Source organism: Apteryx rowi, unplaced genomic scaffold (genome assembly GCF_003343035.1).
Source record: "Apteryx rowi isolate R43461 unplaced genomic scaffold, aptRow1 scaffold_56, whole genome shotgun sequence".
NCBI lineage: Eukaryota > Metazoa > Chordata > Aves > Apterygiformes > Apterygidae > Apteryx > Apteryx rowi.
Genome location: NW_020450827.1, coordinates 3058999 through 3077686, shown reverse-complemented (window position 1 = coordinate 3077686; position 18688 = coordinate 3058999). Strand labels below are relative to the sequence as shown.

The following is an 18688-nucleotide window of genomic DNA, read 5'->3' as shown; positions in this document are numbered from 1 at the left end:
GCTCCAGAAAACAAGCAAAAGCAGATGGGATTGCACAGTAATGAAGGCAAAAACACAGCTTCTCGCCTGCGCTGCAGAGACACCTTGGCAATAGGGATCCTGCCCTCTGGCACAGCTCCCCTGCCTTTAACACTACAGACAGCTGGCTACTTCCATGTTGCACACAGGCATATCTTCCTTTAAGTAAAAAGCATTTATTTTGGGCACACGTTCAGATGATTAGTAAAGCGGACGATTCATTTATTTTTGAAGACATGGTGCCTTGAAAAGTCTCCTTTCCAGAGTATTCAGAAGGAGGAAAGAAAAGCAACCCCAACTCCAGAAACAACTGGGCAGGCTGCTTGTACCTGCCTTTGTGCCAGAGCTCTGAATACCAGAGGAAAGTCTTCCAAAGGAGCAGCGATTTTGGGTAGCTCGGTTGCCTTATGCCCATCTTGATGCTTCAAGTATGAATGTTTTTTTGATGAGAGTTTGGCACAAGTCCTCTAAGGGAGCGTGGCAGGGGAGGGATAGAGGGAGATGCTGCCTTAAGAAACCTACCCACATTCTTTCTACGGGCCCAGAGCACAACTCCACCCCACTGGGTTGTAGTTTGCGGACAGGACATGGCAGGGGAGCACGTGCCAGTATTCCTCACCCCGCTGCCCCACTCCTTCCTGCAAGGCTCTTACCACTTGCTCCTGCGGAGGTGCTGGCTGGGCTGCACCCTGCGGGGCCTGGGGCTGCGGCGGCGCTGGGGCCTGTTGCTTCTGCTGCGCTGCTGCTACTGCAGTCTTCTGCTGCATTGCTGCCTGCTGGGCCATCATCTGCTGCTGCTGCTGCTGCTGCTGGTAGTAGTTCTGCATCAGTTGCTGCTGTGCCGGAGCTCCTTGCTGCATCACTGGGAACTGGGACAAAACCGGTTGGTGAGCAGTCTGCTGCGAGGCTGGGAACCGGGGTACCACAGCCAGACCTCGGCGCCAGCCCCGGGGCTGGTTATAGCCAGTGCAAGCAGCAAAGCACTAACAGGCTGCGATGGCTTGGAGACCATCTGCAAAGGAGCAGCGGAAAACAGCCTGCTGGCCTAGCATTAGATCCTTTCTGTGTTACACCTGCCCGTACTGGGCTACCAGGATGCAGAATCCTGTGGTTCAAAACTCCTTTCTCCATTTTTATTTATTCTAAACAGAGGCCTTCCTCTCCCCAGGATAGAAGGATTCACTAGTCCTCTGCCTCCACTGTTAAATTATGCATTAGCAGCGATGTGGGCTGCTATAAACACCTCAGTTAAGTATTCAAGTCTGTCATTGAGACACATCTCGTCTAACACGTGATGTTTTCACAGGCCTCCCTGTCATCACAGTCTACCACAGACAACAGACCTGAATCTTACCGTTAACAAAAAGGCATGCCGGGTTTCTTGTCTCACAAGGAGAGCAGAAGAGAAATTCTACCCTTCTGCTCATCAGTTAAGCATTGACCTCTAAACCTCTAAATACTCTGAGCTGTAAAACCTCAACCAGCACTGCTGCTTTTTTGCTCGTACCTCACGAAAGTATCTCAAGACCTTCCACTTTAACAGTTAAAAATATCAGCCTTTTGTGTAGCAAAGAAATCTTGCTAAGGAACTGCAAATGCTACATCAATAGGAAAAGCCCCAAAAACTGCACCTACCCCAGCACACAGAGGACTTGTCACAAATGCAAAGGTCAGGCCTTGAAGGCCTCTGGCACACGGCCTGGTAGGAAACATGCAACAAACACGGCCCCGCTCACCTGCTGAGCTTGCATTATCTGCTGCTGCTGGTAATATGCAGCCTGTTGCTGCTGCTGCTGCTGCTGCTGCAGTAGTTGCTGTTTCAAGAAGAGCTGCTGTTGATGCTGAGGCGTGGCTTGCGGCTGAGAAGGGACCTGGGACGGCGCCTGCGAGGCCTGCTGCGGAGCCGGCGCCTGCTTGGTCTGTGGCTGTGCCGGCGTCTGTTGAGGCGTTGCTTTTGGCTGGGGGACACTCGCAGGGAGCGAAGGCTGGCCGCTGCTCAGGGCAGAGGGTCCTGCAACTGGTAGGGTGAACCAGATCTGTTAGAGCGGCCACTGCGCACCAAGGTCCCGCTGCACACCAGAGCCCTGCAGGAAGGCACTGAACGGACAACGTCGTCTCACCTTGCGGCTGAATGGCTGCTTGGGCTGTGGGCCTCTTCCTAGGCGTCAGGGCTGGCTGAATGGGTAGAATTCCTGGGTTGGGTTGCGTCTGTCCTGCTTTAGGTCTCTGGCGGGGTGCTATGGAAGTTTCCGTCGTAGGAATAGGATCTGTCAGCCTGCAAAAGGTGGTAAGGAGTTAAAGGAAGAAGAAACAAACGGGGTTTATGGTTTTAACATATGGTTTTAACAGTATGGGTTTAACAACTCATCAGTACTTAAGCCGCATGGGACTGAAAGGTGACTAGGTGCCCAAGTATACAAGTCAACCCTTCCCACAAAACTGCAAGCAACATAGAGCTTCACAGATGCATTCACAACAATTAATCCGATCCAGTCAATCGGATTCAATCCGATTTTGACTTATTTCAATCGCTTTGACTTCTTTGCCAGTTGTGGCATCGTCTCTTGTCAGACAGCTGGAACTTGTCAAAATCACTCAACTCATTCAAATATTTGCTACAACATACTGTTTAAATCCACTTATAGAGTTACAGATGAGCAGATGAAAGATGTAATAAGTTCACTTAAGAGCAGCTCATATCTTTCAGCAGAATTGTTTAAACTGGCATCTTTAGAAGTACTTTAACTTTAGTATGTCTAACCCCAGAATCAGGTTGCTTGTCCTTCCCTGATCCCTTCTTGCTATTTTTTGTCCTGCAATAATGCAAAGTGACAGAGCCAAGAAACCAGGCACCATCCTGTCCTTTTGTCAATGTATTTGCTTACTAGGTATCAAGTTGTTCTACTAACATGAGGGTAACTGTGTTCAATTATAAAAACAAACAAAGCAGATTTCCAGGACTTACAGACAGGAGCAGAGATGCCCTATTTCAGGGTCTGAAGACAACTGCCATTTTTGAAGTATCCACTGCTGTACTACTCACTTTGCAGTAAAATGAGATAACAAGTTCTTTGTCCAAAATAATTTACAAATCTCAGTTATAATATAATAAGCAGAGCTAGCAGCAGAATGAGAGAAAGGAGAACCACCACAGCAGTAAAGTGGTTTCTCCACTGATTAGGCTCTTCAGACGGAGACCATGTACCATGGAGACTTCCCTCCCCTCCCCAAAAGGGATTATATGGCTCCTGCAGTAATCATAGCAATTGCATACAGTAATTACTGGGTCAGGTTATCATACGCCGAGGGTCAGACTCGAATAGCAATAGTCCCTGATGCAGTTCCTCAGCAGACTCACGCTCTCTGGGCCAGTTCCAAGCCCACTGCAGGCCAGCTGCAGTCTTTCTCCTGACTTTGCTCTGGATACTGCCTTAGGATGGATGACACAGTAGATTCATCTAAGCACCTGATCTTCAACTGCTGCTGTCAAACAGTGTCTTCAGTACACAAAGCCTAGCTGTTGACTCATGCTCAGCATCGCCCAAGTCCCTCCCCCCACGCGCATGCACACGAATTTCCTCTATTATATGCATTTTCCGAGTTTCAGATCAATGGACATTTACATATTTGAAGCAGAAGCCTCAGGACTGCAGTGTTTGTCTCCATGTGTAAGCGCAACCCCACAAGGAAGCAGATACATATACTCAGCCATCATTCCTATTAAAAAGCAGACAAACACCACACAATAAAAGAGACCGGAGCATAATGAAGATGGTTACCTGGCCTTTGGTTGGCTCTTCTTTGCCGCAGCTTCACTTGCTTTGACCGGATCTGGGAGCTTAGCGGGGATTGGAGAGTTCTGCAAAAATCACTGAGTTTAGTATTTTAAAGACAGAAAACAGAGCCAGAAATAATTTGTAGACATGCCCAACTGAAAATGGGAGATTGTGGGATCCCCAAAGCAGTTATTTATCACCATGCTGGATTTAGGACAGACCCCTCAACGTTGATGTCATGAAGAAACCATAGTTTAGGAGAGTCTTTACAAGGAAAGAAAAAAAAAGGGGGGGGGGGRGGGGGGTTCAGCTTCTTGACCATTGACTACGTCTGGAATTGAACATAAAGCTTTAGAGCACGACATGGGTGTTTTATGAAGACAGCCTATGGACAATAGCAGCAATATTTATTAAAACTGCTGCAGAAAAATGCAGGCATTATAACAGAAGTGTGTCTTATTCATGAAAAGCATAAATTACCACCTCAGTTCCTTCTTAGTCATTATCCAGAGGCAAAAGATTAAAGTTTCATGTCACTGAGATGTCCACAAAAAATTATTGCCAACTCTACTTTTCAACTGAAATCTATAAAGACACACTAAGCATGGGCAGATGGTTGTGTAAGGTCTGATGCAGTTCAAATGGAAAGAGGCTATTCTCAGCCAGGCAGCAGGCATAAAACCACCGTGTTTAAAACCAGCTGCAGTCCATATTACACACGCTACGATGAACTGGTCTAGAAATCAAGTCAGTTCCACAAGCAGGGCCTAATTTTCCATGTTCACATGCACAAGGCCTCGTGGATGGCCTCACACTGATAACTGGGTGAGGAGGTAAATCGGGGGCAGACAGAAATAAGCAACACATGGAACAAGACCCTGGTTTCCTTCCCCTTTCCCCCCACCTCCAAAAAGCATTTCTAATTACAAAAGAAGAAAAAAAGAAAAAAAAAGAAAGCTCATCCCAATTACAGGACTGGGGAACCACTGATAGAATATATCCTTAATATTCAGCCATCCCCAGCCTCCTCCTCACACAAAACCTTGCATCAGTCCACTTCTTTGCTACTCACCTGGACATTTTGGACAGGGCATTCCTTCTTTGCCATTTTGAATGCAAAGTAGGAGACCTGGTAAATATCAGGTCTCTTATCAGGGTCTGGCTCAAGCATATACCCTTTAAAAAAAGATGTTAACATCAGAGTATCAGAACAGACAGATCCACACGTCTGGCATAGCCAGGTGCTAACGGGGTGCCCTGCCTCTTTCTGAGCACACGGTCTGTGGTCAACAGGCCTGATCGGACTGTCCGAGCCGGCTGAGAAGGGGGCGAGACGGTCAGGCAGGATGGACCGGGAGATGCTCTCCAACATAGCTATGCCCAGCTCACAGCTACTATCAGAGGCCCTAGAGCAAGGTGGGGGAACTGCACCCGGCTTGGTCAGGGACTAGCTTCGATTTTGACTTCAGCATTTTCAAGCGAACCCTCAGGAAAAGAGCTTGATCCAGCCCCAGGTGTGGCAGCGGGGCTGGAACACGGGCCAGCCACATACACCGCTGCCTTTGCCTAAGCAAGGAAAGCATCAGGCTCCTTTGCAAACACATCCAAGTCTGTGTTACTCAAGATTATGGCTAGAAAAATCAAATGCAGACTGAAAGCAAGAGAGCTAGCCCAGCTTTGCCAAGAGTAACGCACTGCACCCTTAATTACACATTCACTCTAGTCAGTGGGTTATTTATAAATCATTTCAGTTCTGTTTCACAATTCACAGAAGATAAATTCTTATCGGTAGTCTAAGTCACTGTGGTTCTTTTCAGTTCCTTATCCAAATAGATTGCTGGAGAAATACGTTTCTGTATAAATAGGCTTATTGTGCAAGCTTCTGTAGGAGTTTTAAACCAAACGGCTGTCTATTTCCCTGCCTTTACACAGAGCTCGTTACAGCCTAGCCAAATAGAAATCTCTTGGTCATAACTGTCTTTTGAAGAGCGATCAGCCAGACTACTGGAAGATCATTTTATCCATCTCTGTGTGCAAGCACGTCTCTTAAAAGAAGAGAAATGTCAGTTCTTCTGTGATAAGAGTAGAGAATGTAAAAAGTAAAAAAATATATATATATGTATGTATTTTTTTAATTTATATATATTTATTTATTTTTAAGAAGTTCTGCAGAAGTAAATTATGTCATGTAAGAGAGAGACTCACGGATGAGGCAGTGCATGTCTTGCGAATGCCGAGAATTATCTGGAATGGTGAAATTGCCATCGCAGATTGCTACCTGACTCTCCCCAAACGGCAACGTGAAGTAACACAGCTTGTACAGCAAACAGCCAAGGGCCTAAAGAGAGAGAACAGAGCAGATGATTTAATAAACAGGACCAAAGCAGGGAATCATACAACTGAAATATCATTGCAGATAACTGGGAAAGCGGTCTGGCTCGTTCTACCACTGGGGTCCTGCATGATCCCGAGCCAACGTTTTAACCTCTCTGGGTGAGAATCATCTCTCATGCACTCTCCCCACAGTTCCATATACCACTATAAATACTGTAACCCTTCACGTAATTAAAGAGGCAAAGCCTGAGATGTAATAAGGGTAGGGAAGAAGCAGATATAAGATAAGATCCCCAAACCCACACAAACTTCACATTGGTACATGCTATTACAAGTAGGTCTACGATAGGACTTACTCTGTTCTCCACATACAGGTAGGAAAAAGCCAAATAACAGCAAAATCAAATGGGACACATCTTTAATACGTTTATACTGACAAAAACCAAACTGCTGCCCAAGCTTAAACTGTACCAGTTCAAAGAACTTTTTGACCCTTACAACTACGTACTGGCCAGAGATACTCAGTTTATATCTGTAACAAGTTAAACCTGGGAGAATTTAGTAAAGCAATGAGAGAGAGGATCTTAAAACAAACCAGAATCCTCTGTCTGCAGGCTGCTAGATTATATCACTGCTCCATCTATTTCTGCGCTGCTTTTGACAGCAAGAAGAACCAAGTATTTCAAAAGAAAAGACAAGTTTTGCACAAAGGGGTAATTATGAAACACCCCCACCATCCCAGAGGGGAGAGGGGAAAACATTTCCTAGTCCTAGACAACTCATGATCAACTTTATTTTTTGTTACAGGATTTCACAATTCAGTTGCATTCTTGTTTAAAACAACTTCAATGAAATTTAAGGGAAGGGAGGTTACAACACTGCACACTCATTCGGAAGCGCCCAGTGGGTCACTAGAACGAAATTCCTTCCAGGCTAGGAAGGATAGTGCAGTTTGCACCTTTGGGTCTCTGCCTTTCCACATCATCACAGGAAGGAGGACAAATCCTGGCGTCTCCTCTGGCTGGCTTTGAGGCCCTGACAATCTTTTCACGCTGCTACAGCTGTGACCTTCCCTCCTCAGGTCTCCATCACCAGGGCAAGCAACCCGACACTGGTACACAGCTCGGCTCCGCAAGCCTCCCGCTGAACTCAGCCGCGCAAGAGCCCCGCAGGAGCTGCTGCGTTCCTGACTCTTAGCTCAGCTCACAGAGAAGACAGAGGTCTCTTCCCAGCAGATGCCGTGCCAGCAATTTTCCCTCTTGTATATGCAGATGCAGCACTATCGAGGATACATTAAAACCCTCCTTATACAGCTACTGCCTCATTACTGCCCAGCTCAGGGTTTCAGACACCATATAGACACGCTCTGAAGTAGCATTCGAACACATCCCATTCGCTGAGTTGCCATTACACTACAAACAGCACAGACATTTTTTCATCTCCTTCCCAGCTCAACAGAAACCTACCATCCTTGATTAGGTTATACAGTAACTGATGACTCCACAGTTGCATTTTGCCCTCAACATGACAAGCATGTCCAAACTGCACCAATCATTAGGAACACCAGCACAAAACCCTGGTCTTGGGCCATGCTCGATAATGCTGAGCTGTCCTACACCGCCCAGGAGAAACACGCTATTGCTATTGGGCAATAGGTGTATTTTCTCCGCTTTTTATTCTTTTAAACACTTGCTTGTAACCCAACCCTGGCACAAGAAATCACAATACCCTGAATGTTCTGTTTTAACTCGTAAGATATGGAATTAGGTTTGAATGGTTCAATCCTGGAATTTCATACATCTCTAAATTAAAACCATGTGGGAGGCAGAATACAAAGAAGGAGCCATGTTTCATCCACAAGCCACCCTATTTAGTAGTAACTCAGCAGAAATGTCAAGCAGAGGAACTCTTTATTCAGAAACAGTCCAACCTTTTACGGAAAGCAGGTTAGCTCCAGACAGACCTTACCCTGTAATTATAGTAATGAAAGCAAGCTGCAGTCTGGTTCTACTATGTTAAGTGGGTTTTATACATACCCATATGTCTGCTTTTGTCGTAATAAGTTTGCCACTATACAGGTTGACCATTTCTGGTGCTCTGTAGGATAATGTAGTGTACCTGCAGCAAAAAGATCCATCAGAGAGTTGGAAATGGACATCAGATGCACTTTCACTATATTGTATTTAAAAACAATTCGAAATTCACCCATCCCTCTTCATTTCAGGACAAATGCTAAAGATGATAAACTGCTGAAAAGTAAATAAATCACTTAACAAAGCTTCTGCTGCGTACGTCTAACAAGAAAATACTAACCATTAAAAACTGTCCTGGGAAACCAAAGCAATAGCCGAGATCCTTTGTAAAGCCAGCAATTTACTCACAAAACAGTACAATCATTTTAAGAACCAAAACAGAAATATTCAAGGATTCAGAATATTAACGAGGTTGATAGCCAAATGTCCTCCGCAACGTCCTCGCTGCTGGGACTTTGGCCAACCTACAAGACTGTAACCGCACACGTGGCTTCTAATAAATAGGCTCCCACACTGGGATTCCTGCTCATAGCCATTGCAAAGAAGGGAAAGGTTATTTGGCAACCCAAATTGTAACTAGAATCTGCCTTGTTTTAACAAGTCACTAGAAACAGAAAAGCTAGAGACAGGGACACAGTTTAAGAGACTCCTACAATAAGGTTTTCTATCAGCAGCTCTGTAATTTCTGCTGTGACACCTTGCACACCATTTACCTTAATCACAAAAGAGCATTGCTAAAGGCAAAGTTGTTGTAGGCTCGTTAGCAAGTACACAAACAGGGCATTTCAAACAGACTGCACAGTGAGACTAGGAGAGCTCTAAAAACTTAACTCATACAAGCCTAGGAAATCCATGCAGCTATTATTAAATTCTAACAAAAACGAGGCCTTTGCACACACATCTAACACATGATTTTACAACCAGAGTATTGTATTAGCATAACTGGAAAGTCGGCAGCAGTGATGCCATTAGAACTATAGCAAGAGCAAGGAGCTGGGGTCCGCGGCATCCCTGACCTAGGCTCTCCAGGACTGCCAGCTGAGTTCTTTTTTAAAGCTTCAAGGGCCATCTCGCTGCCACTACTAGAGCTGATTGCACATCAGGCAAGAGAAGGAGATGGATTAAACATCCCAATGTCCTTCCATTTTCTATGAACAGTTGAGGCTCCCTTCCGAGTTAGGCAAAGCATTTCCTTAGTCACTGCAAGGATTTACAATGAGTGGCTCACAGCAGATGGATTTTGTCATTTGCTGTGTTTGCAGTTCAAAGAAACCAGGACAGATCGGAGACAGAGACGGACTGACCCCATATATAACAAAGAACGTCACTATCTCACCAAGGTGGGCAACTTCTCTGTATTGCTACAATCAGTCTTTCAGGTCCAAAGCAATTACACCAAGCTCAACGTATTATTTCACCTTCCCCCAGGCCCCTATTTACCTCCACCAGATGTACCTCTATGCTGAAGTGTCCAATCTGCTACAACAGGCATAAGCAAAATTTAGTGGCGGGGGAGGGGAGTACCCTCCAAATGCCAGCTATATCCAAGTTGAAAAGAAAGAGCACGCTTACTTTTTGATCTCCTCTTCTACTGCGTTCACCCCTTCAGTCTGAGGGTTCTGGAATTTGTTAGTAGCACTCCCAAAGTCGCACAGGACGTAGTGGCCACGATCATGCAGCAGGATATTTTCAACCTATGAGTATCACAGACAAACAAAACCTCTCCATTAGACAAAGAAAAAATATTTGTTTTCTTTAGATGACCCTGGGCTCTTCACGCCTGAAGACAAACATCAGGCACATCTGAAATATAACTGTAACATGGCTGCAAAGAAAAAGCATGCATCAAAACTGTCATACCTCTTAAAATAGAGATCACGTCATGGAAACGTGGTTGTAATGTTATCTTCCGTTCTGCCACCTATTCTTTCTACTTCTCCTTCCTTCTCCTTTTGCAAGCAGATCACCTTGCCACTATTAAGACTAAGATGCACTTCCAGACAAGGACAATCTCTCAGTGTCTCAAGTGCCTAAATTGGGGAGAGCCGATACGAGCTGCCTATAAAGGGTCCGCAGCTTTAGGAAGGGCTATACCCCCTCGCTATCTAGTGGGGCAGAGAGAAGTAAAGTGGATGACAACACACACACTCCTATACTTCAGAAATTATAGTACACCTCCAGTTCTTTGCCTACAGTTCACCTGTCATTTAGGATCTTACTCAAAGCAAACCTAAGCTTATGCTCCCATTTTAGTTGTTTGTTACCAGAATGTGTCGTGTACCCCATATTCCCTAAACAATGATTCTGTGAGCAGAGGTTCTTCCAGCCTGCTGAGAAAATGACCCCTTTCTTTCAAATATTATTTGGAGCTTGAATCACACAAGTGGATGCTGCAACAAACACCCTTGGTAGCTGAAAATCAGCAGTTACAGCCTTTCCCCGAAATAACCACACTTAATCATGCATTAATACAAATCTAGCTTGCATTCATCTAAGAAAGCTGTCCACAGGTTACAATGCTGACTTGACGTAAGACTAGAAAAAGCTGGGGTCAGTTCTTCACTTTGGCAACGCACCCCTGTATTCCAGTTCTTCATCCGCACAACGGCATTAACAGCACGTTCTCTCAAGGGAACATACGCAATTCTCAACGCATTTATCCACAATGTCAAATGTTCAGATACAACAGTGAGATGAAACATACTGCTTCTATATTTCAAAAATCACCATGTAAATATTAGCTAACAAAATCTTTTGGAAGGAGACACCTCTCCCACCCCCCAATCAAGGGCCATCTCTACAAAAAGGGGAGAAAATGAAAGAGTCAGCATTTCATGCATCAGAAAATACAGCCAAAGAAAAGCAGCTGAGAGGGGAAACGCTGGCTTGAAACCAAGGGTTAAACAACACACCCCCTCCCCACTGCCATCCATCTGCTTTCAATAAAGCATTGCACACAGATGTTCTTCCTAGCGGATCAACACTGACAGCATTATTCCCTATTCCCTGCAAATACTCTGTAAATGTTTCCAGAAGAATCCTTCCACTTTATCTGGTTGAGAATCTGACATGACTTTTCACCGAAACATCTTGCAAGTTTTATTAAAAACCAGTACTGGGCTATCCAGCAAGCAGGCTTGTTCAGTAATTTCCAGAAAAAAATAAAAACAAAACAAAGTGCATGAACTACTGCTACTGACTGCTGGGCCAAAAGTACCTGTCTTTTCAGAACAGGACGGAGGTACCTTCTTCCAGGCAAACATCCAGAGGGCAGCAGTCCCGCTTTAAGTGCTGCTGAGCGCTCACAACAGCTGCAGTCCTGAACATGCCCAACACTGAAATTTGATTCAGACTCTAAACAAATATATATTAAGGAAAGCTATGAGTCCCCTTATGTTTTGTTATTTAAAGTGTTTAGTTAACTTCTGCCTTTCATCTCTAAAATAAACACTGTTCTTTGCTAAAACAGCAAGTGAAGCAGGAAAACACACTGCACAAACAAACTGGGGGGGGGGAGAGGAGAAGGTTTTCTTTAACTGGCAAAATCAGCACACGTTATCATCTTGTGACAGCAACATCTCTGAAAGCCTGTATTTCTAAGTGCAAGTCGTGATTTGGGGAGCGAGGTGTGGGTGTCTGTCTGTCTGTCTGCATGACCAAGGTCCCCTTTCTGACTGCTTCACAGTTTTTCAGGTCTCTTCAGAGATTTTTCAGCTTCCCTTCCTCCCCAGCACCATTCACTGTCTCCTTCTGAACACTTAGTTAGTATTTCATAGCAAAGAACTGAAGGCAACAGTGACATCTCAACACTAACTGATTTTGGCACATGCAGATTTTTAACACGGCTGATATAATAGTTTAGCACTGGAGCAATGAACAGTTTTACATATCACTCTCTGAACACAGAGCCATCCAAACAAATTCCAGGAAAACGTCTGCTGGTGGCATCAGCGCAAGACTCGGCATTACAAAGGAGGGCGATGGGAGAAGGCACAGAGATAACAGCAGCACAGCGTGACTGTGTTATCGCCCCATAGGGAGGTACAACCCTGGTGGGATTCCTGATGAAATGAAAGGAGAAAAAAAAATAAATCCTCAACATCAGAAAGCAATATTTTGGTCATTCCAGCAGCTCAGGAAAGGAAAGGAGGAGGGTCTTGTGATCAACATCGGTTGTGTTGATTGACATGGCATTTTGCTGTTTCTCACTGTGTCTCTGCTACAAGAGAAACCAGCAGATTCTCTGCGATCAGTTATCTGCTCCTGGAACCAGATGGGTTCAGACTCGCAGAAGCATCACAGGTCGAAGCGGGAGACCTCTCACTGCAGAAAGCTTAGAGCCAACCTTGACTTCCACAGCTCCGAGCTGGTGCTTTCAAAAACATGAGTTAGAGTGAGAGACAGGAAAGCCATAGTTAAGAGTGTCAATCAAAGCACACAAAACTAAACAGCAGCTTCTGTGCAATGCATCACGCAGCTGTAAACGCACAAGGACAGACTGACAAGTTACCTGCTGGTATACCATCAGGTCCAGAAGGAAAGCCTTAATACATGAATGCAGGCTCCAAGTAGCATCTTTGTCATGGCCTTCATTGCAGTAAGATGTTGACTAAAACTTTTCTGGCCCTTAATCTCTCTTGGAATTGTGCTGAAATTGCAACTCGCCCCCTGTCCTCAGCACTGAATTTAAACTAAAGTCAATACATGTTTAAGTCAATGATTCTGTGTTAGTACCTAGATCCATGATTCCGACCGGCACTCTGGTGGTCAGCGTGACTGAAATAATACAATATTCAAGTTGAAAGCGTGTCTCAAAGTAGACAGAAGCCAGCTATTTCTTCTAGCTTTGGACACGACTTAACAACCAAGAGCCAGGCCTTACAAACTTTGCCGATCTAAGCATGCAGTAGTGGACTGGATATCAGGGATTTGCAAGGCAGGAAGGTAACAACAGGGGTTAATATTGATTGAAGAGGTTCCCGTCCCTAAAGCTCATCTTCCCACCCCGGTTTCCCCTGCCTACACAGACTATTGGACAATAGTCACAGACCCAGACAGCTTTGAATCCAGGCCTCAAATTTAAAACGCTCCACACATTTTATAGCATTCTACAACTACCGAATTGAGGTTTGTTTCATACGTTCAAACTGACTGAGCAGTGCAGTGGGTCACAAGCATTTGGTATACCCTAAAGCATACCAAACCGTGAGGACTTTCCTTCCCTGTGTTACCTGGCTGCTCTTGGCACACACGCCTGATGTTGCTTCTACAAAACAATGGCCAGTGGCACAGAACAAACATCTGTTCAGGGCTCCGAAAACAGAGCCTGACCCACAAAGCAAATCTGAATTTCAAATGTAGATAGGAACCTCCCTCTCGGCTGAATGCATTATTCAGGCATTTTATGAGCTGGGCGAGAGGAAAAAGAGAACGTCTTTCTGTTTGTTTGTTTGATTATAGGCGGGGGACTTTTTCAAAGCTCTCCCTGCTGGCCTAGCTCTCTTCCCCGCTAAGCGCACAGAGTTTTCCAACGCACTTTCACAGTCAGAGTTAGAGGCCAGTTCTGAAACTGTCTAACAACTCCCGCCCCAAGGCCAACATCTCTGGATGTGAATCCACGCAACAGATTTACAGCGTGCTCTCTGTGAACTACCTTATAACATCAATACTGCTTCAGGTGGTAAGAATTCACTGTGCATAATTTCTCAGATGCATTCTGGCACATCGTCTGTGCAAAACAATTATTCACAAACATTTGTGTTTTTTAAGTAGAGCTATAGATAGTTAAACATATGGTAAGCAGCAATGAGAAGCTCATTTCTTTATCTTCCAATAAGGAGAGGTATTTATGTCCACCTTTCCTCATTATTAACAACAGAAACCCAGTATCAGCATTCAAAGCCTGTCTGCCATTACGCAGGCAGCGAACACACATGGAGCGCACACTTCCTCCCGCATTGCTGCAGTCCACAACTCACCTTCAGATCCCTGTGGATTATTGGCGTCTTACACTGATGCAATCTCGCTACAGCTTCACAGGTGTCGCAGAAGATCTGCAGAACCTCGTTCTCGGTGAACCCCGTTTGCAAGCGTTGGTTCATGAGGTTCACCACTTGACCTCCTGCGGAGGGACAGACACCAACAGTTGTGCAAGATGAACTCTGTGCCATGTCCAAGCCCTAACCCAGCCTGACACACCTAATCGTAATCTGCTCTCCATGAAACTGTGACTGTACAGTCAGAGCACAAGAAGTTCATGAGTTCAAATTCAAAACTCTCACCAAGCCCCTCCCGGAGGCTTTTGGCAACCTCCCTCCTTGCCTAAATCCGAGAGGCTTTTGCCTATCTGCCGTCAGGCGTTACATCTGATCTTGTCTTTGAGCAATGCTTCGAGAGCTGCAATTTAGCTTCTAAGGCCCTCATTTACCTGGCTCTATTAACACCCAAGTGTATTTCTGACTAAGCCATATCTGTTTCTTTCCTGCTCCAATAAAAAGCTTTTGTCAGACTAGAGAAAGGAGAGACCAAATTTGGCATACCCACAGTCCACAAAATAGTCTGCCACATGTGAGCAAGGGGGGGTGGGGGGTGGGCACTCAAAAAAACCATATACCGCTAAACACTTTGGCTGAAGTCAGACTGGCACATATGAGGGGAACCTCCAGACAAAACAAAGGCAAGTTTTCACAAATGAGCAGTGAATTTGCCTCAGCCTTGAGGCTTTGCTGCTGTCAAGGCCTTTTCGGACAATTTCCACACAGGATCTTCCCCCTCAAAATTCAAGAGATACACAGAGAAAAAACACTCATTTCTGAACTGCTGGCAAAGAAAAACAGCATCATTTAAAAATCAGAAGAGATGGAAAACTTCAGAACTTTTGTAACATGAAATTAAAGAAAAACTGAGCTTCATAGTATAGCTGTGAACATTTTGTACTCTTAAAATGAGTCAAATTCTGCACATAAAAATGAACCGATACGGGTTAGAAGCTATGTTTGTCACAAGAGGAAGAGAGTAACAAGAAAAAATCCAATGTATAATAGCAGTTCCTATGCTTCAGTCTGATTGCAGGAGACCGAGGGAGGTGTGTGCTAAGCCGAGTGTCTGGCAAAGGCAAGCCAAATGAGAAATACCACCTGGCAGCTCTTCTCCTTTGAAGTTGAAGGAAACACCCCAGAAAGAGAAGCCTTACTTTATGTCCCCCAAAACAGGCACAGAAGAAGGGCTAAGGAAGCTGGAAGGAGCGCACACTCAAGTGCCATGATTTACACTTCCTTTCACAGCCAAGTCGGCAATGTGAAGCTGAGCATGGATTTAGTAGTGCTGGCTGGCCTCTTCCTTACAACGCTCCTTGTGACTTTCCGGATGAAGCTTACAAGAACTTATGTAATGATTCCATCAGAGAAACTACTCATAAGGTTCTTTGCAGCAGCAAACAAACCCAACCCAAGCTAGATGAGATCCCTGCAGCAAAACGAAGTAGTGAGGAGGTGATGGCAGGACAGAAGGACGTGCTGTACGCATCTAAAGACATTTTAGAACCTAACTGTCCTTGTTACAATGCACCTGGCTTCGGCTAAAAGCTGAGCAGTGCCAAGAGTACTTATTTCCATCAGCTGCCACCATACAAAATAGCCACAGACTTCTGAGGTCACCTGGCCAAAACATTCTTCTTTGCTTAATGCTCCGCTCCTGCGCTAGGCATTGGGGCACAGTATGTGCATCATTTTCCAAACACCACATCCCAGCCACAAGGGATCAAAGCTTCGGGACAGCTGGAAAAAACTGGAAGGGCCTGCCTGACTAGAGACAGCGGAGCAAAAAGGGCAGAGGTAAAAGGCATACTTCCTTGGCCTCACACCATCCATTTCAGGCTTCCAGAATAATTCCAAGTAAGGTTGAAATGGAAAAAAGCTTGCAATACAACATAGAGCAGAGAAGAATTTTATTCTGCAACCTGGCAGCTTTAGAAGAGCAGCTGTTTTATGTGAACCAGCCTATGAAGAATACAAGCACCTATTTAAGGGTGCTCTCTCACAGCAGGAAGGATCTAGGGAAATCCGGGGCAGGGGCAAAGGTGGCAACAGTCCTATCAACAGAGTCAACATAGCCTCGCACATCACCCACTTCCCCACCTTTCGTTTTGGCTTCGCTTTGTTCAGAATGGTTTATTGGTATTGAAGGAAGGGCCAGGCCTATGAACAGTTTTCCTAAGGAAAAGGTTGTGCAAGTTTCCCGTAAGGGCTGAAGAGGAACAAATCTACCAACACGCTGAGCCCACACTCACCTCGGCAGAAGTCCATTAGTATCAGCACTTCCCACACGTCGCCGCTGCTTACTGAGTTTATACTGGAATCAATGTATCCAACAATATTCTTGTGGCCAGACAGATCTCGCTGCAAGACAAATACATTCCAAGTATAAAAGCTGCAACTCCCAGCTTCACACACACTTGCAGGAACAGTAGCCAGGCCAGTTCCTCTGTTCTATGTTCAGCTTCACCAGTAAAAGAAATCACGATTCTACTGGACAAGTTTTGCTCTCTGCTGCACTTTTTGCAATCCTACAGCATTACAGTTCAGCTCAAAATATTTCTTTACTACACAAAAGCAAGGGAAGAAGCAAAGATTTCCTTTAAGTGCTGTACTGGTTCTTCAGGACAAAGATTAGCACTTCAGATAGGATTCAGTACAGGAATGAGCAGGCCAGTTGAGTAAGACTGTCTCTCTCTCACCGCCACCTTCCAGGTTAGCCACACATTTTGAAGAGGCACCGGAGACAAACAACGGAAAGCACTGGCAAGTAAAATGCCAGTAAACAAGCTCTGTGAGCACAGCTAAAACCTTTGATGTAAGATCTAATCTCAACTTTTTCCACATAGCATTAGCTATGGTGACGAAAAAGCATGCCCAAAAGCTTTACTGCACTATCGCCCAAACTCCAGAAGTTATTTTAAAGGTACTAACCTAACTAAAAGCTACTTCAAGAAACACACTCAGAATTGCTACAGGTAAGGGCTTCTGACATGAAGATCCTCCATCTCAAACCAATGCCTCATGTTATAAATTAGCAGAATGAGGGTTTTGCGTTTCCTTCCCCACCTTGCAATCGCTCTAAAAGTTCATCACAATCTTTGAAGGCAATTTCAAACATGGAAATGCCCATGTTTATCAGGTATCAGCCAAGATGCTCTCTAAGCTTAAAATAGCTATCTTATCGTACAACTCCTTGCATCCAATAATAAAAGAGAAACACCCCCAAATCACACTCACCACTGCAGCTCTTCCCATTCCCATTAAGTCATGGGGTTGAAATACAAGCTTTTTGCCCTCCTAATTTTTCTCAGATTCCCTCTCCTTTTTCAGTTTGTTTCTTTCTTGACCAAACTATTTCAATTTTAAATAATTCAACCCAAGATTTTCAGGCAGTCATGCAACTCCAGGAGATAGGTCTCTCCAAAAATAATAATGATAATCTTGTTAAGAAAACCCACAGAGTTTACAACACTAGACAGATCACAACCAGACGGTGACAGGGCTCTCGGGCCATTCCACTCCCAGTCTGGAACCCCAGTGCAAAGTGGTGACTTACCATAATTTGGATTTCTCTTTTGCAGACTTGCAAGTCGTACTCGTTATTGACGTACATCCGTTTCAGGGCACATTTCACCCCATTGTTCGTCCTTACAAGAAACACTATTGCAAATCCACCTGCGGAAGACACAAAACACCACATTCGGTAACAGAGAAGCCCCTCGGTTCCTGCTGTCCGCTGAAGGAGAAGGACATGCAGCAGCTACAAATGGTGGGAGTACCCCTTCGATCAGCTTAGTGCCCCAGCTTACATCTTAGCCTAGACAGTTATTTCGGGAAACTTAAAAACACACACCAAAAACAACCACAACGCTAAAAGGGCAAATCTTCAACTAATGGAAGCAAAGTTAACAGTTACCATCTCAATAATAACGAGCAATTACCAGTTACTTGTCCTGCCATATAGTCCGTCACTGCTCCATTAGTTTTCATTAGGAAGAGCCAAGCTGAAGTATAATCGCAGTGTTGCCTTGGATAGAAATCAGAGCTACTAAACATTCACAGAATTACTAAAGGCCTAAACTTAAAAGGCTTCCCAACTTCTGAAGTATCTCTGAGTTACATTACAAAACCGATTGGTGCAAGAAGCAGTACAACCCATCTCCTATATGTGGTTTGATGTTAGTGCTTTTAAAAAAAAAGGACAGAAGAATAAGGAAAAAAAAAACAAAACAAAACAACCCACACAGTTTATTGGGTGGTCACTGCTATTCGTCAAGCCAAGACTCCCAAGACATACTTGACTTGTTTAGGATGAAGCCTTTCATATCTGTTACCAATGCATCAAAATAAAAGGGTTTTTCATTCGTAGTCCTGGACAGAAATAGGAAGCAGACTGAGGACGGAGGCACAGAGGCTTCAAAGTTTAGCACCTGGCTCTCAGATATCAGAAGGAATCAGAACAAAAGAGTCGCACGTATCCAAGTAGCGAAGA

The 18688-nt window shown here is 44.7% G+C and overlaps 1 protein-coding gene across 18 annotated transcripts in view; it reads right to left on the bottom strand.

Moving 5' to 3' along the window:
- AAK1 (AP2 associated kinase 1) overlaps window positions 1-18688 on the bottom strand; it is an 84196-nt gene that overhangs the window by 40757 nt on the left and 24751 nt on the right. For all 18 annotated transcript variants that reach the window (XR_003256039.1, XM_026081760.1, XM_026081743.1 and 15 more), the window contains exons 2-12: window positions 17753-17871; window positions 16449-16557; window positions 14140-14282; window positions 9734-9855; window positions 8165-8246; window positions 6000-6132; window positions 4867-4970; window positions 3798-3877; window positions 2139-2293; window positions 1755-2035; window positions 672-887 (exon numbers count right to left, since the gene is read on the bottom strand). Coding sequence is in view for 17 of the 18 variants with exons in the window: in XM_026081760.1 (XP_025937545.1) it covers window positions 672-887; window positions 1755-2035; window positions 2139-2293; window positions 3798-3877; window positions 4867-4970; window positions 6000-6132; window positions 8165-8246; window positions 9734-9855; window positions 14140-14282; window positions 16449-16557; window positions 17753-17871 (1544 nt within the window). In the remaining variant the exon portion in view is untranslated. The remainder of the gene's footprint in view (window positions 1-671; window positions 888-1754; window positions 2036-2138; window positions 2294-3797; window positions 3878-4866; window positions 4971-5999; window positions 6133-8164; window positions 8247-9733; window positions 9856-14139; window positions 14283-16448; window positions 16558-17752; window positions 17872-18688) is intronic.